General features: G+C 45.4%; 1 protein-coding gene across 3 annotated transcripts; it reads right to left on the bottom strand.

Annotated features, from left to right (window-relative positions):
- Positions 1-342: 342 nt before the first annotated feature.
- On the bottom strand, positions 343-23,792 carry sh3glb2b (SH3-domain GRB2-like endophilin B2b). 3 transcript variants are annotated; one of them, XM_015974393.3, is made up of 12 exons: positions 23,636-23,792; positions 22,852-22,993; positions 20,561-20,572; positions 19,959-20,087; positions 19,732-19,865; positions 17,070-17,162; positions 15,915-15,977; positions 9,990-10,013; positions 9,308-9,397; positions 8,961-9,061; positions 8,661-8,859; positions 343-1,231 (listed from the first exon to the last, which is right to left on the bottom strand). In XM_015974393.3, exons 1-12 carry the CDS (start codon positions 23,696-23,698, stop codon positions 1,124-1,126), a joined length of 1,158 nt encoding a protein of 385 aa, XP_015829879.3. In that variant the 5' UTR covers positions 23,699-23,792; the 3' UTR covers positions 343-1,123. The 3 variants fall into 3 exon arrangements, with proteins under 3 accessions (XP_015829879.3, XP_070408614.1, XP_015829880.3); XM_070552513.1 differs by lacking the exon at positions 23,636-23,792 and adding an exon at positions 23,116-23,195; XM_015974394.3 differs by lacking the exon at positions 20,561-20,572.
- Positions 23,793-25,017: the final 1,225 nt, after the last annotated feature.

Genomic DNA, 25,017 nt, shown 5'->3' with positions numbered 1-25,017 from the left:
CAGCCACATCTACGTTCCTGAGTCGGCCCGGGTCGAGCTAACCAGAGAGTAAATGCAACTTTTAGTCTCCTGAGGGGCTCGTGACAAATCCGGGGATAACCTTTGCCAGTGAGGAAAGACCAAACCCGTCTTTGGAATTCCGACAGCCTCGTTGCTTCGCTGTGATGTCATCGGTCTAAAATGCATACGCGGAAGGATGCAGCCCCTGGATTTGAACACACACTCAGAGAAACTATATGCTAATAAGCCTGGTTAGTGAGCGCACCAGCTAGCTAACCCTGCTAACGCCACTGCTTTTCTGGCTGCAGCAGGTGTGATGTCGTTCCCACTTAGGAGTCACCATACCATACCATACCAAGTTTATTTGCATAGCACATTTAAACACGGCATGAGAGCCGACCAAAGTGCTGAACAAAAACACACAGTAAAAACAATCAGAAATAAAAACTAAAACCATTAAAATCGAGTAATCCAACTCGAAAAGAAAAGGAGAAAGAAAATAAGTTAGACTGAATTAAAAGCCAATGAATAAAAGTGAGTTTTTAAATGAGACTTAAAAAGGGAAAGAGAGGAAGAGAGTCTGATCAGGAGGGGCAAGTGGTTCCAGAGCTTCGGTGCACAAACCGAAAAGACGCGCTCCCCGCGGGATTTACAGCGGGAGCTAGGGACATGTAGGAGGTGCTGGTCGGCTGATTGGAGGGATCTTGTAGGGACATACGGGTGAATGAGCTCAGACAAGTAGCCAGGTGCTAAGTTATTGAGGGATTTAAACACAAAATCACATCTAATGAGAAGCCTGACCGCAGTGTCGGCTAGCTGCTAATGCTAACTACATGGTGGCTAATGGTGCAAGCAGCTAGGTTTTCTCAGTTCAGTCCTTCATACGCTGCTTCCTTAGCGGTTGATGCTACTTCTGATGGTTGGAATTAGCCCAGATGTTGCCTGATGTGCATTAGCATACGTTCACACCACAGAACCACCACAGCCAGATGTTCTGAAGGCAGGCGGTGCTAACCACGCAGAACGTATGCTAACAGCTAAGAGGAACAACCTGAAGCTCGCTGATGTGCCTGAACGTGACCGAACAAACTGGGTTTTATTAGTGTGAGCGCTGATTGGTCAGTTAGCTCAGCAGTTCCAGGTAGGTGACGGGAACTTTGCCTTTCTCGTTCCCCCGTTGCCCAATCAGCCAGTCCGGGTCCATCCCTGGTACCGTGTAGACGGAGATCAGCTGGAGAGAGAGAACAAAAACAAGCATGACCTTCCTGATTCCTCTCAGCTCAGCTGAACATTCAAGAGCTTCCGCTCCAGTAAACGGTTCCAGAGTGCATCGGTGAAACCCGCTAGAATCAGTCAGGCGGTTCTGTTCCCGGTGGCCCGGATCGGCCCCCGACCTCCTGAACCAGGTCTGGGTCTGCAGCTTGACCTGGGCTCAGAAAAGGACCGTTTTCTCTTTTCCATAACAAAGAAACATAAACTGAGAGTTGAACAACGCTGCAGCAGGTTTCCACCTGGCTGCAGCAAAGCTGGACGGAGGCTGGGACGTAATTTTGGGGGGGGACGGGTGGGACATGTCCCCCCCACTTTTTCAAAAGGCAGTTTTGGTCCCCTGCACTTTTTTCCGTCCAAAAACAATATTACGCTCCATTAAATGGATTTGGTTAAGCACTAGGACCGAAACGGAAACCGGTTTCCTATTAGACCCGCCCAAAAGCTAATCTATTGGCTCTGCTGATACTTGCTAACGTATTATTGGCTGTTGCTGCTGTCACTCAAGTTGTAAACAGTCAGAACGTGCTCACGTTGTTTTGCTAGTTTGGAGCCGCTAGGGAACACCGGTACTGAGTCACATCGTCAACTAGACGCTGTGTAATATCAGAGCTCAGCTCAGCTTCCATTACATAACATTTGAATAAGTGTTCATTTGTGAGTCTTTGGTAGTTAGGCACAGCCAGGAGGCAGCATGTCAAGAAAACGAAAAGTGATAAGAGACTTCTTTCAAAGTCAAAACGTAAGTTGGAACATGTGACACCCCTGCATTAAGCTCAGACTCACCTCCTCCTTCACAAACATACTCAAAACTAACTTTTACAAACTAATCTCCTCCACATAACTGACTCCTCTGACACAATTTATTCGTATTATTATAATTATTGTTTTATTATTATTACTAGTAGTAGTAGAAGTGTAACTTCAAAACTTTTATCATTTAACTTTATTGTAAACGTATCTATTGCAATGTATATGTTCACATTAAAAAGCTCTGAAAAATGAACAGTATCATCATCGTCAACAGATTTTTTTAAGCTTAATGTCAAAGATGTACACTTTTCATTAGATTTATCTTATTTTTTCCATTTATTTTTTGTGTGTTGAAATGCAACAACTGTTTAAACACTTTTAAGGGGAAAAACATTTAATATGTTTTTATACACTCAAATGTTAGGGTGATGATCATGTGTAAAACATTAGTTCAGCATGTCCTCTAACACAGCAAATGAACAAACGGCCAGATCTCAGGAGGGACCGTTTATGTATAAATAATTTTTATACTTTTGACTAGGCCTGGGAATGTAACAAATTTTGCTGGACGATATTTTGTCCAACAAATTGTTGATGATAAACGATATCATTGTCAACATTATCTAGACCAAAATAACCACTAATATAATGTTAATATATCATAATAATGCAAGTACACCTTTTAAAATGCAACAAATAAACCTTCATTTAACATTGAAATGTCCAGAACCAGAACTTCTAAATGAATAAAAATAACAAACAAAAATTCAATAAAAAAGGAATCTCACTCCCTGTTAGAAAATGTTGCACCAAAAACAATAAAAAAAAGACCCAAAACAATAAATACAATGGCCTATCCATTGTCAACAGCCAAAACTGCACTTCAATAATGATAATAAATAAAAATAATAATAGAGTTGTACATTTTTTAACTTTGATATATATATATATATATATATATATATATATATATATATATATATATATATATATATATTGAGGATGGAAAAATTATTGAGATGGGCACGTGACGTGTCAAGGGGTCTTTACATAACACCCCCCACCCCAAATCCGCATAAGCCTGCTGTGTCCCCCCCACTTCTGAAATCAAAATTTCGTCCCTGGACGGAGGAGAACCAGACCTGATGATCAGAGTCGCACCGGACGGGTGTGCGAGGCGGAGGAAGGGTTAAAAACAACAAACAGGACTCGGTCTGCTGGTGGAGCCGTTGGTGCTAGTGTTTGTCATCCTGAGTGGGGGGATAGAACCGAGCTCATCATCACATCAAAACAGCTGACTGGGACATTTGGGACATCTGGATGGTCCAACAGGACATTTACTAAAGATCATTTCAGTGGAGAAGAAAACGTTTATCCTCGGATTTCCAGACTGGATCTGATGGTGACTGTTTCTAGTCGGGGCTGGACCAGAACCTCGTAATGAGAATGGAAACGGACGTAGACTAAACTCCCAGCAGTAGAAAAACGCAAGTCATGCTGATAAAGATGTGATGTGCTGAATCACGGCGACGCTGGACTCCACATTAGGGCTGCAACAACGAATCGATAAATTCGATGAAAATCGATTACTAAAAGCGTTGGCAACGAATTGCGTCATCGATTCGTTGTGTTGCGCAACTCTTCCAAAAGCCCCCTCCCCTCCTGCCCGCCGTTGCGCGCAGACCGGTGGAGAGCCGGCAGGTGTTTGTAAGAGGAACATGGCAGAAGCAGCGAGACTCCAAAAAAGTAAAAACTTCTAAAGTTTGGGAGCATTTTCAGTTAAATCAGGCGAAGACATGCAACGTTTGTAGGTCAGACTTAGCATGGCACGGGGATACTACGGTGATGATGCAGCGTCTTAAACGCAAGCATGTCAGAATCATCAGCGAGGAGGGAGAGAGCTCTGTCAGTGGCGGTTCTACATCGAATTACTCCCCGGGCGAGGCCCCCTTTGAGCGCCCCCCCCCCCCCCACCACCACCACCACCACCACCACCACCACCACACCACCCCACCTGCATGAACACACGCATGTTTTCTACAAACAGGCATGTTTTATTAGAACGACTATTGAACATTCATTTTTCTAAGTTGCACATATTTACATTAATTACTATGAAGTTGTCAGAATGTAAAGCACTATTCATTATATACTGTATCAAAATATATAGAATCAAATATACAAAAACAAACAATAACTAAATATTAAGAATATATGAACATAATAGATAATAAATATTCTAAATAGCAAAAATATTTCACACGTAACAAACTAAAGATAATCACTACAGCATTGCACTTAGAATAGAAAACACAAACTAAAATTAAAACCTAACCTTGATGCAAAGTCATCAATAATGTCATCACATGAAATCTGCTCCCCTACTGAGTGATTGATACTAATCAGAGCCAGGTTAGTGAGCCGCCCCTGAAACATAGTTGACCTCAGGTATGACTTGATCAAGTTTTGAAAAGCTCCTCTCAGCTTGAGCCACAGTGACTGGCAGAGCAGTCCAAAAGTTGGGGTAGATCTCCAATAGATCTTTATCATGATCCATAATATTTTAGAATTGCCTCTGAAATTGTAATTTAAACTGACATAAATAAAACTGTAGACTACCAAAAATGCCAACTTTTACAGAACAAATCATGTAAAAAATAATCAGTGCAGCCATCTGCAATAAATAAACAGGATAGTTAGTGGTGACTGGGGAGTTTTCTTCTGCTTGTAGAATTGTTTTATTTATTATTATGTGAACATGATCAACATGCGTTTGTTGTTGTTCAGGCAGGCCACGGGCTGCAGTGAGCATTTAACAAATCCTAGTTTGAATCAGTAAAAAACGATTCGAGGACTTTTTTCAAACCATTTGAATATTCGTTTAAATATTTCAGCCCTATGCAATTAGTTGACCGCATTTAACCGTTAAAATCCCAGTTAACTGGTTCAAAAAATTGAAAACATGCATCATGAGAGCTACATACCTTTATCTTTCTGCTCTTTTTTCTTTTTTTCCCCTGAATGGGGGCACCTGGTGGTTTTAGCCTTTTTATGTTCATCTCTTCTGTTTGGCTCCTGACTCAGTAAGTTTCCTTTAGTCAGGACTAATCAATTTGAACTTGATGGGGGGTGACCACAAAATCGTTTTGTTTTTCCTTTTTTTATTCGGCCATTTCACACAATTCAGAGAAACCTGAAAGAATGATAGGCCTGTGTTTATGATATTATGAATGAAATATGGAAGAACGTTAAGATGTGATTGACTTTAGCCATGTTAATACAGTTGATTCAGCCCCTGCACGCTCATTTCATTTGGGAAAGACGCAGAGGTGAATTCCCCCGCCGCACCCCTCCCCTTCCTGTTCTTTAGACACACGGAGCACGTGAACGTTCTCAGTCAGCAGGAGCGCCTGCAACTGCAGGGGGCGCCAACTTGCTGTTTCCAATCCAGACACTGTCATAAGACAGATAATAGAAAACCTCGGTGCGGCGCAGATTTCCTTTTTTTTTTACTCCGCGCTTGTGCGCCCCTTTTGTGTCATGAAAAAATGCCGCCCCGGGCAACTGCCCTGTCTGCCCGTGCCTAAAACCGCTACTGAGCTCTGTGTCCGGGTAAGTAAAAAACTTTTCAAAAGTGATTCACCCAAGCCCCGGATTATTACAGGCTAGACATGCCCTAAGCTCGTAAAAAAAAGTCTATAAAATTGTAAGCGCGACGCTATTAGATAGGCGGGGGGGGTGGCGGGGGGGTGGGGGGGAGGGGGGTGGGGGCGGGGGACTCGCGCCGCTGCGAACCGGTTCCGCCGTCACATTCCCGCAGAAACTGGTTGATCACACCGGGGCCAGACTGCTAACATGTGGCTTTACAACCACAATGTCCTCACAAGCGAAAACGCTTTTAAAAGGGAGGGAGGAGTCCTAACTGTTGCTGCAGGCGTGTTGTGTGCGTGTAGTTATATACTGGTTAATATATTTTTGGGTTCAGTTGCTTTCATGTGGCCTAAGTCTATTTGGGATCATTGGAATGATCAGCAGCATCATGTGACTTTAAGGCAGTTGCCCAGGGCATCATCACAAGGAGGATGGCATTCATTTACTTTTGTTTTATTTGGTATTTTTCAGTCATTTTTGGAAATAGTGATTAATTCACAGCCTATGTTTAATTTCATTTAAAAATTAGTTGTTTGACATCCCCAATTATAATAAATGTCTACAGATGAGATCAAACAAAACAGATGAGAATTGCCCTTAAAGAGCAAGTCACCCCCAAATAAACTTTTTTTTGCTGATAAACTAAATAAACGAGTGTCTAATCGTGCTGCAGACACGTGTCGTCAGTAATTTGGCACTTCAGTGCATCTTAGTTAAAATTTAAATATTCTGCCTAAAACTAGCAGTGTTGTGCCGTTGTCAGGTAAAAACTCTGCACTGTATTTTAATTTAAATCTGCCACCGCTATTGGCTAAGAAGTATGCTATGATGTAAACTGGTACATTATGATGTCACAATGCTGTCGTGAGCCTGAGTGTGTGTGTATTTGTTAGCGGCTCCGCCCTCTCGGTCTGCCAGGCAACAGCATGTGTTGCATTTTTCAAACATGAAGCGGGAGTGGAGTTAGACTCTGGTAGGGGCTGACTTGCTCTTTAAGCTGTTTAACTTGGACCAAGCATTTTAGGTCACAGATAGGTGTAGCTTAAGGTCTCTGTCTATACACCTTATAAGACAATTTAGGTGATGGCATGTTGGTTTTCTGCTATTGAACTGTTTTCTAATAATGTGTTTAAGTGAAGGAAGGAAGGAGAAAAATAACGTTTCCCTAGCAGTTTTAAAAAATGTCCCTATGTAATCCGATTAATCGATTAATCGTGTCGAGACCCCATCCGATTAATCGATTATCCAAATAATCGTTTGTTGCAGCCCTACTCCACATCCTCAGAAACGCAGCAGGAGGATTCAGGAGGGGTGACCCACGACTCGTGTACAGATCCTGCTGGGTGTCTGAACTCGACCGGATGGTGACAGCGTCCGTGACTCAGAGCTCACGTAAATCCTCACGCTTGTAAAGTGATGGAGAAGCTATTCCACCGAAGGTTATTCAACCTCTCTCCACAGATGTTCAGCGCTTTGGGCTTCCTGACAGGGTTGCGGAAGGCGCTTTATAAATAAAGCTTTGATTGATTGAAATGCCTCGAGGTCATGCATTTGCTTCTAAAACTTTTCCTTTCCAGCTCAACAGAAGAATGAAGACAAAGGACTCTTTCCTTTTAATAAATCAAAGAACTCTATTTTTAATAAAGCTAATCAAACAAAGTGTTAGTCAATAATATAATGTTGACCAATCCGTGAAATGACGATGTAATGACTAATATGCTTTACTAAGTAATATGACTTTAATCTAGCTGCACTAGACATCCTGGCTACATGTAATGTAAACGCATGACACACTGTTTACTCGTCCAATCAGAACCTTCCTTTCTGAAGCGTGGCATAGTCTCTGTGGTGTTTATAAATCTGTCAACTTTGATTCGTCCAGAAATCAAAATATCCAGATAAATAAAACCAGTCCCCACGCCATCTAAAAGTCAGTTCACCGCATTCTAACCCCCAAATTCCACTACCTCCGCTCCGCTCCGACACGAACGCCGGAGCAAAATCGGCCCCGTTGTAGTCAATCAGAGCAATTCCACTACTGCGGCCGTGCTCTGGCAGTGCGGCGCCGTGCGCCGCCCTCTGTTCCGGCGTTCGGCAAAAATAGAATAGATCCTATTTTCGCCGGACGCCGGAGCACCTCCGCAGTAAATGGACAGAAATCACAACCACCCAACAGGAAAAGGAGCAAGCACAATTTCCGTTTTTCACAATAAATCGATAAACAAAAGGCGTTTTTTGTTTCATATGTACAGGTTTAACAACTTTTAACAACTATCAATGGCGGCTGAAGTTTAAATGCACAAAAATAAGCCATAAATACAGTTTCCTCTATCAAAGTAGTCACACTTTGTTGATCCAAACACTGCTGATCTCTCAACACAAATGATGGGCAGATTAAACAGTTCATGCCGATGTTTCTCCCACACAACGGGTGTTTGGATCTAACTTCCGCGTTTATTGCTCGGACTGTATCGCAAGATCTCGAAAATCCCGCGCATGCTTGTTTGCGCACCTCAGGTCTCCGCACCGGAGCGGAGCCGTTGTAGAGCGGGTACCAGTAAAAATTGAGTTCGGAAGCGAGCGGCTGCGGAAGGCGGGGGCGGACCGGAGCGGAGGTACTGGAGTTTGGGGGTTAGGGTTCTACAACCCCCCAAGGTGCTTTACAACACAGTCAGTCATCCACCCATTCACACACTGGTGGGGATGAGCTACGATGTAGCCACAGCTGCCCTGGGGGCGCCGGTCTGATACTTCTCTTAGGCGCTATACAAGCACAGGTCATTTATTTTCATGTTCAACCTGCATGAAAAACTCAGACCTTATATCAAAATGAAACACTGGTCCCCGGTGAAACTGGTCTTAACGGAAATATCCATTTAGCTAAATGCTATTTCTCCATGTGGACCTAAAGGTGTCAGGAGGAGGCCTGGACTCTGCAGAAACCAGAAGAAGAGGGTTAGGCCCATCAGAGCATGACTCAGACCAACCTCGTCAGCCAGCAGGGAGAGCTCACTGGCATCATGGGCATCGTAGTCGTACAGGACCTTGGCCTTCCTGGATCCTGTGACTGGCAGCTGAGAGGAACAAGCAGCTTCAGAGGTCAAGGGTTCAGATGGGAATGCAGAAGAAGCTGGGTCAGAACCACCAGCAGCAGAGGGTGGGGGGATGCCGTCTGCATTTACACATCTAAAGGAAGTTTGGATAGAAACATAATACAGAAGGTCAAACGGCTACAGAACAGCAGAGAGGGCTTAACGGATCGGTCCAGAGCAGCGAGAGGTCCCGACCTGTGGAGCTCCCTCTGCAGATCCTGCATGTGGTGATGACACTGAGCGTAAAACACAGTCTGAGCTTCTGCAAAGTCCTGCAGGCAGCGTAGGTGGTTGAGCTGAAGAGAGAAAACCGGAGGTGAGCTGGAGGAGCTCCACACGTCCACCGGACGCCCCACAAACCCCAACCCTGCTCTTTCAGACGTTTGTGTGTTAGGCTGGTTTCCCTCTCAGGGCTCGACTTGGTGACGTTTACGTCTTTGTGGTGGTATCAAACACATCTGGGTTCTGGTCCAGACGCCCAGAGAAACACACAGCAGTGATTCATGCTGCCCATCCTGATTGGACCGGCGCCACTGACTCACATGTGTGCTGCCGATTCCCTCCAGCAGCAGCCGGGTGACCTCAGCCTGTCGGTCAAACTCCGTCTGAGCCACTCGGAGCTCGTGCGCCGCCTACGGGAGGAACGAGGGGGGAGCGTTAGGAAGGGAGATACACACACAAGTATACACCCGCACACACACACACACACAAGTACATGCACACACGAGTACACACACACACACGCATGCGAGTACACACAAACACACACACACATGCACACGAGTGCACACACACAAACACATGCGAGTACACACACACACGAGTACATGCACACACATGAGTACACACACACACACATGCACACGATTACACACACAAACAAGTGCGAGTACACACACGCGCACACACACACACACACACGAGTACATGCACACACACACACACACACAAGCGAGTACACACACATGCACACGAGTACACATGCGGGTACACACACACACACAAACCCACACAAGTACACACACGCACACACACACACACACGCACACACACGCACACACACGCACACACAAACACACACGCACGCACGCACACACACACACACAAACATACACAGACAAACATACACACACAAACACACACAAGTACACACACACACAAGTACACACACACACACACAAACACACACGCACACACACACACACAGGAAGTGAAAGTACTCACTTTATCCACTTCTTCACTCAGCAGCTGAAATTTAAAGGAAAACAACGTTTCTCAGACCTGAGATCAGCTGATGGTCAGAATGTAAATTCTCTGAACTTCTCCAGGTCCTTGAACTCACCGTCGCTATGAATCAGCGCTAAGCGACGGTGAGTTCAAGGACCTGAACTCACCGTCGCTAAGTGCTAATTTTGCTAGCATAAGCAGACCTTTCTACTGTACAGCTAGTTTAAGCTAACAGCTAACCATTACCACAGACCAGTTATCCATATTTTGTTCTCTTCGTACACTTTTAGTGGAATTATTGTTGACCTGACGTGTTTCAGCTCGTTTCTCCAGTCGTCACCACAGTTGATGTCGTCACTTCCTCTTACCCGCGGGCAGCAGAGGACGGTGTCGTCCTCTACTGCCCGTGTCCTCCTTGCTGATGACACGGTCCCATGCGTGATCCATCGTCTCCGTTCATAGTTCCGTGTCCACGCCTCCGTATTTCTATCGCTTTCTGCATCCCTCTTTGTATTTCTGTTGTTCTCCGTGTGTGATCCGTGTTCCGTCCCAGTCCATCATGTGGTTTCCCGGTGCAGCGGTCTGTTACGGCTGATTCCTTTGTTGTACTTTCTGCTTCTTGTTTGGCTGCTCTTGTGCGTCTTCGATAAAAGGAAGTGACGCCACAGACAGCGGCGTCTCTGATGACGGCTAAGATACGAGCTGAAACGTGTCAGGTCAGAAACTTATTTTACTAAAACTGTAAGAAAAGAACAAACTATGAATAACGAAGATAAACAGAATGAACGCACAAAAGAAAAGCCGTTGGCTGACCATTCCTGTAGGACAAACTCCATTTCTCTGAACAGAGGCTGTTCAGCTTTAAAGGCCTCGTTAGAATTAAAATTTTTAGATGTATTCTGCTTCAGTTTCAGGTTTGATGTTTGAACAGAAACATTTTTTGTTGAAACCAGAAGAAAAGGGGGGGGGGCTGTTACGTTCCCCACTATTGTGTAAATGTGCTGTTTTTCTTTTTTTATTATTGTGTTTGTTTAAAATGGCGCATTTAAGTTCTAACCAGTTAAGGACACACCGGTACAAGACATCGCTGGAGGGTGGCGTCCCCGTTGCTGTGGAGACGTGCCGGGATTCCCTCTCTGCAGACGTTCTCTCCGATGACGTCATTGGGAAGTCCCCGCTCCGACGTGCTGCAGCCACACCTGCAGCTCATCTTGGACCGAGTGTGTTTTTTCCCGTGAGGGGATAAAAGGAACGCTGGATACACGCCCGAGGAGCTGCTCCTAACCCATGAGTAGCCTCCATTTCTGCTCCGTTCTGGACACCCTGACTTTGTAGAATACAGTTGTGATTATGTGCGTGTGTTTAGAGGAAAGCATCTGCATGGTATTCTACTTAAGCCTGAGTCAGTGGTTCCTAGTATCTAGTGCCAATCGCTGCATACTGGTATCTTTGCCTTGACAGAAAACTAATAATTCTCTATTCTTTAAAAGGCTTGTTTTGTTTGGCTTCAGAGAGCCTTTTTGCTTATAGAAGCTCTTAAAACCCGTACCAGCTTAAGTAAATATTTCATTTGAAAAGCTACCAGAGATCTGTTGATCTTAGGTGTGTTCTTGCTGTGTCTTGGTTCTAATTCCATGCTGTCGTTCTTTTTTAAAACACAGAAACGGTTCCGTTACCTGTTTTTCGCTACGTTTCGTCTGCGGCTGCAGACTTCCTCAGGCTGACGCTGATGGTGGCGTCACTTCCTTCTTCATTTATCTGCGGGCAGCAGAGGACGTTGTCGCCCTCTGCTGCCCGCTCTCCCCTCTCCGACGATGCAGTCCCATGCGCGGTCCAACGTGTAAACTCCATCGTCCCTGTTCATGGTCCCACATCCACGTCTCCTTATCTCGATTGCTTCTTTAATCCGTCTTCTGTATTTCTGTTGTTCGGTGTTTATGACCCTTGTGTTGTCCCAGTCCATTACATGGTTTTCTCTTGTGCAGTAATCTGTTACGGCTGACTTCTTTATTGTACTTCCTGCTTCTTCTTTTGCTGCTCTTGTGTGTCTTTGACATGTTTCTTTCTCACACTCCTTTCTATGTTCTATTGTTCGTGTGTTGAGTTGGCGTCCGGTTTCTCCTACGTATGTTTTATTGCAGAGTTTGCATGGGATTTCGTAAACGACTCCACATTTAAGTCCAGCTGGTATCTTGTTTTTTGGGTGCACTAGTCTGTTTCTAACTGTTGTGTATGGTGTTGTTGGTGTGTTTATGTTGTGTTTTTTCATTGTTGCTCTTATTTTTTCTGTTATGCCTCTGATATATGGTAGGGTTATCACTGGTTTTGGTTCTTGTCTTTCTGGGTTTCTGCTTCTTTGCTTTCGTAGTTCTTTTCTTTCTGTTGTTTGTTGTTTTCCTTTGTTTATTGCCCATGTCGGGTATCCGCAGGTCTTTAAAGCGTGTTGTATGTGTTTGTCCTCTTGTTTACGGTCTCTTTCTTCTGTTATTATGTTTGCTCGGTGATATAATGTTCTGATTACTGACATTTTGTGTATGGTGGGGTGTTCTGATGGAGACAACATCCTCTGCTGCCCGCGGATAAACGGAGAAGGAAGTGACGTGCCACCATCAGAGTCAGCCTGAGGAAGTCTGCAACCGCAGACGAAACGTAGCGAAAAAACAGGTAACGGAACCGTTTCTGTGTTTTAAAAAAGAACGACAGCATGGAAAGAGATCTGTTGATTTTTGTCTGTTTTCCAGCTTTTAATTAAAAGCTGTGATTTCTCTTTAGCACCTTTTTATTGACTCAGGAGTTTTCTTTGTTGGGCTGTGTCTAGTGGTATTTGTTAGAACCTCCAGCCCTAAGAACAAGTGTAATCTGTGTAACAAAAATAATGTGTTTTAATTAAATAAGGAAAATATTTTTATACCCAGGTTTCTTTCTCATCTGTTCTTATCTTTTCTCTGTCCTCTTAGCTTCTTAAAGTTAGGGGGAAAGCATAATAAGTTAAAACCTAACAGGGCCCATCGAGAGATAAGCTGAGCCGTTGGGAGGGTTGGACTTCCATGCCAGGATTGTTCGGAGCAGATCCAACCTCCGTTATCCGATCCAGCCTTTCTGACGTTTATGAATCGGATGTAGAGGCTGTTTGGATGCAGGAAGCGGTCTGACCGCTGTAACGGTCTCAGAGCGCTGCTGCAGGCACACCGCTGGTTCAGAGGCTGAACTTTGCTCCACATCCAGCAGATGTTCATTCAGAGCAGTGATTCCTGTGGAGAGCAGCGCCCCCCAGTGGCTGACAGCCTGTAGGCTCCTGCAGCTTCCCTCGTAAACACAGCTAACCAGAACCTCAGGGTCAAACCTGTAGCCCGTTACAGCGGTTCTGGACCAACGCTTCTGGGGTCGTTCTTCTGTTTGGACTCTGGAGGAATTTTTAGTTCAGTAAAAACTTCGGAGATCTCAGAAGTTTCATCTTAAAGGGAAAATTAACCAGGAGATTATGCTGTAGTGTTAGAGGTGTTACACTTAACTAGTTACTAGTTACTACTGCACAGACCAGTTAGAGGATCAACACCAAACAGACCCACAGATGTTCACATGAACAACACAAAATGTTCTAGTCCTGCTGGAGGTCCCACCTTTGAGTGTGCAGGCAAACTGGGATCAGGATCCAGATCCCTGTCCTCCCAGCTGCTCTGCAGTTGGACGAGTCAGGTTCCAGACCGGTGCCAATAAAACACAAACAGAACGTCTCCGTGAGCGCGCTGACAGCAGATCCGTCTGGAGCGTTGCTGGGATTTGGGATATTTGTGGAGCGACAGATAAACCGCACAGATCCGATTCCAGTCCCGATTCTGTTTTACAACTACCAGAACCTCCTCTGCTCCCCATCGCACACGTGTTGCCATGGTAACCAGAGTGAATGACAGCTGAGAGGCTGCACTCGGACATCTCCAGATGAAAGTAACTCCCTCCAGAAGGACTCCTTAAGTGTAAATGAGAACCCGTTACTCTACGAATGATCAGATTTACGTTTTCATTTGTTCCTGACAGGAACCTCTCCTCTGTCCCGACCGCGTTTACAAACTCTGACACTTGTTTGGTTTTGCACTTCGACAGAAAGTGTCTCGATCTCACGAGATTCCTTATTTCTGGGTAGAACGCAGGAATCCCTCACGAGCTGAGGAGGTAGCGTGACCAAATATGGGTAATTCAGGGCGTTCCTGTATGTAAGTGACTGAGAACGGACACGAGCACCAGGGCAGCACAGGCGGGATTTATCCAGGGGCGGAGCCAGTATTTTTTGGAAGGTGGCACAAGGGGTACAAACAATGAACCTGAGGGGAACGGGAGCACCGTCACCCACAACTGGCAAGAATAGGTCTGAGAATCACATCGACACAACACCACCACCATGTTGGCAGCCTTCGAGTCCTGACTTGTTGCTTGTGACTTCAGACAACAGCGCGCTCAGTCTGGGTCTTGCAGCTTCATTTAATCTACTGTCATCTGATTGGGAACATTTGGGGGGTCCCTAAGTTTATTTTTGTCTCCGGCACGTTTAACCGCCCAAAATCAATATTTCACTGTATAAAAGACACCGGTTGAGCATTAGGACCAGGCGGAAAACAGCCTGTTTCCCATGGCATATCATTACATATGTTTTTGTTGATTATGTTTTACATGTAATGTTTTTGTTGATTAAATGTTTTACATGTAATGTTTTTGTTGTGTATGTTTTACATGTAATGTTTTTGTTGTTTATATGTTTTACATGTAATGTTTTTGTTGTGTATATGTTTTACATGTAATGTTTTTGTTGATTATATGTTTTACATGCAATGTTTTTGTTGTGTATATGTTTTACATGTAATGTTTTTGTTGTTTATATGTTTTACATGTAATGTTTTTGTTGTGTATATGTTTTACATGCAATGTTTTTGTTGTGTATATGTTTTACATGCAATGTTTTTGTTGTGTATATGTTTTACATGTAATGTTTTTGTTGTGTATATGTTTTACATGCAATGTTTTTGTTGTGTATATGTTTTACATGCAATGTTTTTGTTGATTATATGTTTTACCAGCAATGTTTTTGTTGATTATATGTTTTACATGCAATGTTTTTGTTGATTATATGTTTTACATGCAATGTTTTTGTTGATTATATGTTTTACATGCAATGTTCTTGTTGATTATATGTTTTACATGCAATGTTTTTGTTGATTATATGTTTTACGTGCAATGTTTTTGTTGATTATATGTTTTACATGCAATGTTTTTGTTGTTTATATGTTTTACATGCAATGTTTTTGTTGTTTATATGTTTTACATGCAATTTTTTTGTTGTTTATATGTTTTACATGTATTGTTTTTGTTGTTTATATGTTTTACATGTATTGTTTTTGTTGATTATATGTTTTATATGTAATGTTTTTGTTGTGTATATGTTTTACATGTAATGTTTTTGTTGTGTATATGTTTTACATGCAATTTTTTTTGTTGATTTTATGTTTTATATTTTGTGTTTTGATTGTTAATAAGATACAGATGTTTTATTGCCTCAGTCCCGCCCCTGGACTTATCAGACAAGTACGGAGGAACGAGCGAACAAGAGGCCACGGCATGTTTCATAAATCAGGATTTTGATCGTCCGTACGAACGTTCTAGATTTCGTTCATAGGAAGGAATTTAGGAATATTTCTACGACCGTTTGATGACTGAGACCCCTGATGTCTCAACAGTCTGCGTCCTCCACCTGCAGCCCCGTTCTGCTGTTAGCGTCGTTTCAGATCTTCTGGAACTTGATGGACGAACCAGACCAGGTGGAGCCGGACCTGCTTGTTGCCGATTGGTGCAGAGGTACTGGTGTTTCCTTAGATAACGAACTTTGCTCATCTGTTTGAAGTTTAATAAAGTTGTCTGTTTTTGAACTCTTACCGCTGAGGCGCTGGCTGACAGGACGTAGTTCCGGGGCCTCGTCTCTTGGAAATCTGGAGCCGCCTAAAAACAGGAAAAACAAAACAGTTTTATGGGCAGTTTAACAAAATAAAGGCATAAAAATACTATTTTTTACTGAACCTTAGCAAAGATAAGCAAACAAACAAACCTATTGTATACAAAACTGAAGGAAAAACATGGGGCAGGGGTGCACTATTGAATGTTACATCCGTATTAATAAATTGTAGGTGGTGCAAACAGTGATTTTTATTTAGCGATCCACTAATTATTTTATGTAAGATTGTGTTTAAAATGAGGAATACTTGCATTTGTGGAGATTTTGCTGGAATAATTAATACTTTTATAATAAACCATTCTTCTTGATTTCTGTGCATGCCAAAAAACCCCAATATTTTCCTTTTTAAAGAGAAGTCCTTGTAGAGCTGTCCAATAATAAACCCGCTAGTCTTTCCAAAACGAACAGATCCAAAAGAGATGCTGAACGGTCTCTGGGTGGCCCCAGTTCTCATCTTCCAAAGAATATCAGGCAAGGGAATTCCAAGAAGAATCCCACAGGAACAGGTAAATCAGCAGCGCGCCCTCTGGTGGAGGTTCTAGAGATGTACAACCCAGATTTACGATTAAGACTTCTTAAAGATTCCATTCTGAACTCTGGTTTAAGGAACAACATTCCAGAAGCCGGCGGCTCTAGGTTGGTACCAGATTCCCGGCCTGAACATCCTCCCAGTCTACCCCCGCTCTGAGTAAATGTAGCAACTTCCCACGTGGATTCATCCCAATTCCCAAACTTTGGGTCGGGGAAATGAAACACGTGGTTCTGGCGCTGGCCTACTCGACCGGGCCACTGTAGTGGATGAGATCTGATCTGGTTAAATATGTTTATCAGCCCGTTCTCATCAGATCAGCCTGTTTGTGGAACTAGAACAGTTCCCGTCCAGGACCTCTAATCAGCTGATCGTCTCTGTAACGGTTAATGGGATTATGGTAATCTGGACCACACATTTCACTCAGATTAACATGACATCATTCTGGGTTTGGGCGTGCAGCACCCCCAGCGGGCTGACAGGTGGAACTGAAGCAGCTCCGCTGGACCTTCTGGGTCTGGTTCTGAGAAACAAACATCAGAGATCTCACCGACGCTTTGGCTTCAGCCTGCTTGGCTTTCTTCAGCCGGGCCTTACAGATGTCCAGGTCCAAACGCCGGTTCTCCAGGAGGCGACGTTCTTTCTGCAAGCAAACAAAACCGTTACCAGGGAAACGGACCGGGGAGGCTCAGGTCCAGACCAGAACCCCTGGTCCAGTTCTCCAGAACATCTGGAGGACTGATTTTCTATCAGGCTCTGTTTTGGCACGAGAGCATTTTCAGGGAGATGTTTTTAACCTTGACCTTTGACCCGTGTCACCCTGGACACGGGTCTTTTCGACTCGCTCCCATCTGGCAGGAGGCTCAGACCCAGTCAGACCAGAACCTCTCACCACAAGAACAGTTCCTTCCCTTCTGTGGCTGGACTCATGAAGGCCCGCCCACTCCAGGCATTCTGTTCCAGTCACATGACCCTGTTGTGTTTGGGCTCTGACCAGGGCCTTGTTATGTAATCATGATTATATTCTTACTTCCTGTATTTGATTTTCTCTTATTTTTATCTTCTTTTGTACTGATTTCTCACACATGTGGAAAAAGCCTGATTCTGATTCTCTGAACTATTCAGGCAACAAACAGCTTCTGTAACTCAAGTGATGAGGAAGCGCTGCCCTGAGCGGTTTAACTCATATTTGTCCAACAGATCAGTGTTGCTGACTTTTGTTTCAAGGAGGCTCCTCTTACATCTGGTGTCCCCCAGGGCTCAGTGCTTGGTCCTCTACTGTTCTCTTTATATTTGCCCTGGGTGCTATTTTTAGGAAATATGGTCCGGCCTTTCATGGTTACACGGACGACTGTCAAACCTATGCTCCGGTTAAAGGGGTGGCGGGTATTTTACAGTGTTTTGAGGAGGTAAACATGTGGATGGCCTAATTTTCTGAGCATAAATGAGAGCAAGACCGAAATAATCTAAACCTGGTGGGCCAACGGCTGTTTCTCCTTCTCTCTTGGATGCGCTGTCGCCTTTTCCCAAAGGTGTCATCTCAAACTTGAGGATCAAGCTAGACTCGGAGCTGAAATGAGCAGATAAGCTGTGGGAAAATCCTGCTTTTTCCAGTGAAGGAAACTGGTCAAGGTTAGGTCTGTCCTGGTAAAGAGGGACATGACTCATTATTACCTGAAGAATGGACAGTTGCAATGGTCTTTAGTTGGTGTGAGTCAAGAACGTGTCTTAATTCTGCAGTTGGAGCAGAATGCAGCAGCACGTTTGCTAACAGGCGCCTGTGGGAGTGATCACATCACCTGATGCTAGCCTCTCTTCACTGGATTCGTTTTTAGTTTTAAGATTCCTGTGTGGACGCATAAATCTTTATTTGGGCTGGCACCATCATAACTCGACATTCATCTGTGTATCTCCTTTGATCCGTATTAGTGATGTTTTCAGCACCAGAACAGTGAAGCAAAGAAACAGATGCCTGAGTTTGTTAGTAATTTTATTTATTAGGTGCATCTAACCTGTTCTATTTTTCCCTGAAATGAGATCAAATCAGTGCTTCTACGGGTTGTTATTTAGAGATGTGCCATAATTTCTCCCCAGGCAGACCGTGAAAGCGTCCGTGTCCGGAAAAAGGAACTTTTGGTCACCTTAGTGAATGGAATAATAATAGCGGAATAATCCTGGAATAACCAGAGAACATGAAGTGACAACTTTTTTTTACTGTGGTGGTGGCGGTCTGTCATAAAGGGATCTCCGACCGGTGATCAAAATCTAAAGATAATTGGTGTCTATGTTTGACATTTATGACCACATTTGACATACATATTTAAGTTTGTAGAACAAGCGTGTGATAAATGACTTACTGCTGGAAACCACTGGCTTTTTGATTCCCGCCTCCTGTGAGCCTGCGGGCTGCTGTGAAGCTGTGAGCGGGGCAGAGCCGGCAGCCCCGCCCGTTGGAAACGGCGTGTGTGGACCGACCGTACCAACTTGAGGAATTGGGCGGGGTGGACTATAATTTCTCAGCAATTAAAACACGTTGTTTTGTATTTGCAGACTAACTTTTACATTGTGGTTTAGAAGACAATACAGGATTACTGATAGCATTTATGTGTTTACAATAACTTTTGTGGGGAGGGGACAACTTTGTGTGAAGGGGGGGACGCGTCCCCCCCCGTCCCCCTGGGATCTCCGCCTATGCCTCCGGTCCACTACGCCCAGGCCGGCTGACCAGCTGCAACTGGTTGTTCCTAGGGTGAGGCGGAGAGGCGATGGGTGTGGCTGCTCCTATGGAGACAGCCGCCCGGCGGTGTCAGGAAAGCCTCCTCGCTTGTGGTTTTAACTCTTCTCAAAACGCACTTCTCCTCGCCAGCGTCGAACGCCATCTGACTGTCGTACGTCCGCTCTGGGTTAGAGTTTCATCTGCTCTCGTTTATTTTGTGTTTTCATCCAGAGTGATTTTATCTGTGCTCGTTTATTTGACCTGCGCAGCACTCTGGTTCTGTAGAACATAAAATCGGACTGAATGAGCCGGAAGCCCTTCCAAACAGAACAGAACCAGTTTAAACTGGATCTTTAGACTCTTTGGTACCAGCAGCCCCACAGAGACCCAGTCTGGTCCAGAACCAGGACTTCAGCTCCAACAAAGACATTCAAGCAGCTCCCTGAACCTGGTCCTGGTCCAGGGTTGGGTTCTGGACCGTGTGTCTGTCTCGTACCGAGATGGTCCTCCAGTCTCCCTCCAGGAAGTTCCGAAGCGGATTAAGGAACGCCGCTGCTGAAGTCTGGAGTAATTCCCGTTCGGCTCCTCCCAGTTTCCTCTGGAACTCTCCCACTGTGATCAGAGTTCTACCTGGAGCAGAGCAGAGCAGACCCGGTTCGCTGAACCCAAACACAGAGTCAGAGCTAAGGGTCGTCATCAGAACCGAGCCCGGTACCAGCTCACCGTACGGAGTCTCCGGTCCAAACTCCTGGGCAGCATCCAGCATGTGCTGACCCAGCAGCTCCGCGTTGGTGGTTCTGGACGGAATCTTCTTGTCCAGCTTGTCGTAGATGAACTCCTCTATCCGAGCACCTGGAGGGCAGGTGAGACAAACACCAGCATGAAGCCAGAACCAGAACCGGCCCGATCCAACAGCTCCCTGAAGTCTGAGGTTCTGGTTCGGATCTGTCGGGCCTCAATCAGCAGAAAGTTCTTCACCTTTACGGTCAAAGACGTAACTTTTACAACAACGTTAGTTTTTTCATTAGAAAAAAAGACAAAAAAAACAAGAGAAGTAACTGGGTCAGGTACCAGGCCCGTTTTAAAGCTGGTCCAGAACCGTGTGGACTCTAAACCAGGTACAGTACCAGAGTCTAACTGGATGGGACCAGGACCAGTTTAACCTTTTAGCTCTATGGAGATACTAAAGTAATCAGATTACTGTAAGGAGGCGTTCCTCCGAGCCTTCAGCGAGACGAGTGCCGGTCCAACGGCTCGTAAATAATTCAGAACCTGCTAGTATCAGGACTCACACGCAAAGCATTCTGGGAAAGGTAGACACTTACCTGTGTGATCGACTGAAGCATGAGAGAACAGAAAGGTCAAAGGTTAAAACATCACAGTTACAATCCACTCAGGTTCATCAGACATTCCCGCTGTCTCACCAGGAATTCCAACCAACTGAAACAAACGGAACGGGTCGATTTCTTCCTGGATCAGAACACTGAGAAAATATAAAACATCTAAATCCCAACTTCTGTTCTGACATAAAAAATAAAATCTTTTCCAGGCAAGGAGCAGTTTCAGGAAAACCACTTCCTCTCCAGGATGGGAATTCAGGCCCAGAGATCGGACTCTTAAGGATCAACAAGTTGATCTCCGACTACAGGATCTAGTTCCTGGAACTTTTGAGAAGTCTCTTGATGACTGAACCGATTTTGTTCTCTTCTCGGGTTTGTGGATTCCCAGATGGAACATTCCCATTGGTGACTCCGCTGAACTGTTCAGTAATTGGCTGAAAAGTACAGGAACAATCCTGGAAGCTGTTCTAAAAAAGGAACTTGAAAAATCTACTTGTGAACGGTGACTATTTGATTTGTCTCTATGGTTGGAAGCCGTAAAGGTGTGCTCCCCGACAGGTGAGCCGAAGAAGAAGAAGAAGAAGAAGAAGAAGAAGAAGAAGAAGAAGAAGAAGAAGAAGAAGAAGAAGAAGAAGAAGAAGAAGAAGAAGAAGAAGAAGAAGAAGAAGAAGAAGAAGAAGAAGAAGAAGAAGAAGAAGAAGAAGAAGAAGAAGAAGAAGAAGAAGAAGAAGAAGAAGAAGAAGAAGAAGAAGAAGAAGAAGAAGAAGAAGAAGAAGAAGAAGAAGAAGAAGAAGAAGAAGAAGATATCATTTCTATAGCGCCTCTCAGGATAAAAATCACGAGTCGCTTCACAAAAACAAAACGTAAAAATATAAAAAAGAATTTAGAAAATGTTTAAAAATATATTTAAAATGAGCAAAAAATAGACAATTGTGATTCAAAACATGTTAAGAAAGAGAGAGAGTGAACAGGAAAGAGGGAAATCAGTGGATCCTGAGGAAGGTGGAATAGGTGGGGAGAGCAGAATAAAGAGAGAGTGGTGAAGAAGGTCATACAAAAACCAGCTTGAACAAGTGAGTCTTCAGCTGCTTTTTAAAGGAGACCACTGAGTCCACTGATCTCAGACTCAGGGGGAGAGAGTTCCAGAGTCTGGGGGTCACAGCAGCAGATGATCTGTCACCTTTGACCTTTAGCCTGGTGCTGCACAACCAGTAGGCTTTGATCACCGGACCTCAGGGACCTGCTGGGGGTGTAGGGACTAAGAAGATCACCAATTTAAGATGGTGCTTGTCCATGTAAGGCCCTATAGACCAGAACCAGGATCTTGAAATGAAGGTCTGGTAACCATCACAACCGGGACTTACAGACAGGAAGTTCTTTACCCAAATGTGATTCCTAGAAAATATTTCTGTAAATAAAAAAGTTGTCCTTTGTTTTGAAGAGAGTAAAAACACATTAATGATCCCGACATGGAGGAAGTGCCTGGGGGCCCCCGGGCCCAGCCTGGCTTTGCACGCCTCTGGACATTGGGGGCGGTGGTCTCCATTTTCAAAGAAAGGAACCAGAAGATGTGTTTTGGGAGGACCAGCCTCCTCAGCGTTCATGGACATGTCTCCTTCAAGGTTCTGGAGAGGATGGTCTGGTTGATTCTGGTCAGCTATGTGGTTCTGATCTCGGCTGTGGTTCCGTGGACCAGCTGAGTGGGAAGCAGCTGGGACGAAGAGCAGAACCTTCAAATCTGTGGCTGTGGTTCTCGCCCGGAGAAGGGTGGGTTGTAAACTCCAGGTCGGGCTGAGGTTCTTCCTCAGTAGGAGGGTTTAAATATCGGGAGGTTAGCAGGTGGATCAGGGGAGTCTGCTGGGATGTGGACAGTAAAACATCTGCTGTGGAGCAGAGGAGCTCAGGCAGAACTAACCCAAGTCCTAAATTTACCGGTCATCTCCATCCCAATCCTCACCTGTGGTCAGAAACAACAAGACTATGAAAACAAGCGGCTGACATTGTCTCTTCCTCGGCTTTAGAGACGTGGTGAAGAGGAAATCTGCTCTCCTTCAGTTGGTGCTTCAGGCATGTCGTTCCAGCTGGAGGCCCGGGTCTCTGCCCTCTTGACCCGGACCCAGATAGACCCGGACCCAGATAGTCGGACAACAAACTATTCTGTGGTTTAACCACAAGCTGAAATGATCATTTTGATTCAAGGAAAATGAAAATGAACTGAAGATGCATGAAGTTGTGGAGGTGCCTTCATCCATCTGGACTATCTGTGAAGGACTCACTCGGGTTGGGCTGCAGGAGGACTTCCGTTTGTCTCAGGATCTTTTCTGTCCAATTCTTGGTGCTGTCCCCCCTCGCTATCAGATGGTCCAGGTGTGGATCCAGTTCGGTCTTCTCAGCCTGACCCAGCTTCTCCTCTGTGAACTAACAGACAGCAAACACAATAGATTAAACATTATAACTAATAAATGGGGAGAAACGGAAATACAATTGTTGTTTGGGCTGAAAACAAAAAGGTTCTGATCAGTGTTGAGTTTAGTCCTCACAAATAAAAAGAGCCTGAGACAACTTCCAAACAGCTGTTGGGACGCGGGCTTTACACAGCGATCTGAGACGGAATCAGGACAGAATTGAAAAAAAGGCTTCTTATTAAATCTAAATTATGCCGGTTTGTACAATAAGCATTGCAGAATGATATCCTGAAAACGCGCCGTGTTCGCAACAATGACGCGTCTGTTAAACTACTGTTTGGCTTAAATGCGTGCTTTTTTCATGGAGTCTGGCGGGTAGGAGTGGCAGGTGGCAGCCTTCAGCTGCTGGCGTCACATGGAGATGGAGTCGATCAGTCATAAATAATAGATCGAGCACGGACGAACCTTTATCGGCTTACAGCTGCTCATCAGATCAGAACGCAGCGACAAAAACATCCAAATAAACACAAAAACGATCAGCTGCTGACACACAAACAGCGCCGCAGCTGCTGGTCGCGCGGACGGGATAGAGGTCCTGGATCTCTTTCAACCGCAGACTGCTCGATCTGCCGCAGCCGAACAGAGGAGCTGTTACCTGCACGGCTCGGGTGAAGAACACCCCGGCATCTGAAGCCAGTTTCTTCACGTTGAAGTCCATGGTACCGCCGAGGTTCGGGCTTGTTTTGTTTCCTCCGGATCCGCTGAGCGAATGATGCCGCGGCAGGTGACTAAAAACTGGAGCCGTAATCCAGGATCGGTGATCTACTATCCTTCCTGCGTTTAAAGGGACCTCAGCGGCGGGAAACAAAAAAAAAAAAAAAGTTGAGAGGGAACCGACTGTTCTATTTCGTCTAGTCTTAGCCCTTAAGCTGCTATTGGAAGGATGATCTCCGCATCAGCCAATCATGAAGAGCTTAAATGTACGCCCACCAATAGTGGGCCCCCTCATGGTATATAACCGCAGTGACCCCACTGCTCGCCTCCTTTTTCTCTTCATGCCAAGCTGAGAGCTTCTTAAAGAGCAAATTTATCCAGAAAGAGCAAGATTATCCGAGAAGACTTACTAGCCATGTCCAGCGACGCCAGACCCTGCCCGACCTGCCAGTCGGGCTCCATTTCCAGCGGAGACCTGCACGCTAAGTGTGAGGTCTGTCTCGGGGCTCACCACGCTGGCCTGGCCTTGACCCCGCAGGCCTCGTGCCCGTTCTGTGCCGCTCTGCCCGTGGCAGAGAAGATTTGCCGGGTCGAGTACTTCACTCCCACCGCCGACGAAGAATTTCCGGTGGCTGACTCGTACCCGCTGGACAAGGCGTTGGATTTCTTCGACGCCGGTCAGGAGCCGGCTGGCTTCAACCGGCTGGATGACGTCACCGACAGCGAGAACTACGACGAGGCGGCATCCCTCCTAGACATAACGGAGGTCGATGAGCTCCGCCCAGCGGGTCCTTCTGCCCCAGTGGCTTCTCGCTCCTCCCTGCCAGCAGTAAGAGCACTGCTCCAGGAGCTGCCCGCCATCATTTCTGCGGCAGCAGCCCACAAGGGGCTAGCTGTGCCAGAACCAGCCCCGCCTGAAGCGGATGATTTGGCGGGAATCTTCGGGGCAACTCAGACACGCTGTCTAGACCCTATTTGGCCGCGCTTTCCCGCTGCTATGAGCTGCTGGTCTGCCGCCTTCTCCGAGCCTGCCAAGCTCAAGGCGCCAGTCTCCACCTATGCGCCCATCACCAAGGTCGAGGGGTTTTCCGACCAAGTTCCTCCGCTAGAGCCGGACTTGGCCTCGCTGTTTGGCGCCAAGAACCACCTCGCTGGCCCGCGAGCCGTTCCCGCTTCAAAACATGACCAGCTGCTGACGCGGCTCACCGACCGCGCACATCAGTGTGCCTTTCAGACTGGCGCTGCAGGGAATAACATCGCCCTCCTTGCCTTCGGCGTCTCGAGGATGATGGAGGAGCTGGAAGCCCCCGAGGAGTCGAAAGC

The sequence above is a fragment of the Nothobranchius furzeri genome, chromosome 6 (genome assembly GCF_043380555.1).
Source record: "Nothobranchius furzeri strain GRZ-AD chromosome 6, NfurGRZ-RIMD1, whole genome shotgun sequence".
Taxonomy (NCBI): domain Eukaryota; kingdom Metazoa; phylum Chordata; class Actinopteri; order Cyprinodontiformes; family Nothobranchiidae; genus Nothobranchius; species Nothobranchius furzeri.
This window is presented reverse-complemented; position numbering and strand designations above follow the sequence as displayed.

Coding starts and splice junctions, on each gene's coding strand:
- sh3glb2b (XM_015974393.3), bottom strand. CDS start 23,698: ATGGACTTCAACGTGAAGAAACTGGCTTCAGATGCCGGGGTGTTCTTC. Junction 17,163..19,731: donor GAGACTGGAGGACCATCTCG/GTACGAGACAGA, acceptor GTTTGCTTGCAG/AAAGAACGTCGCCTCCTGGA. Junction 1,232..8,660: donor TCTCCCTGCTGGCTGACGAG/GTTGGTCTGAGT, acceptor CTCTCTCTCCAG/CTGATCTCCGTCTACACGGT.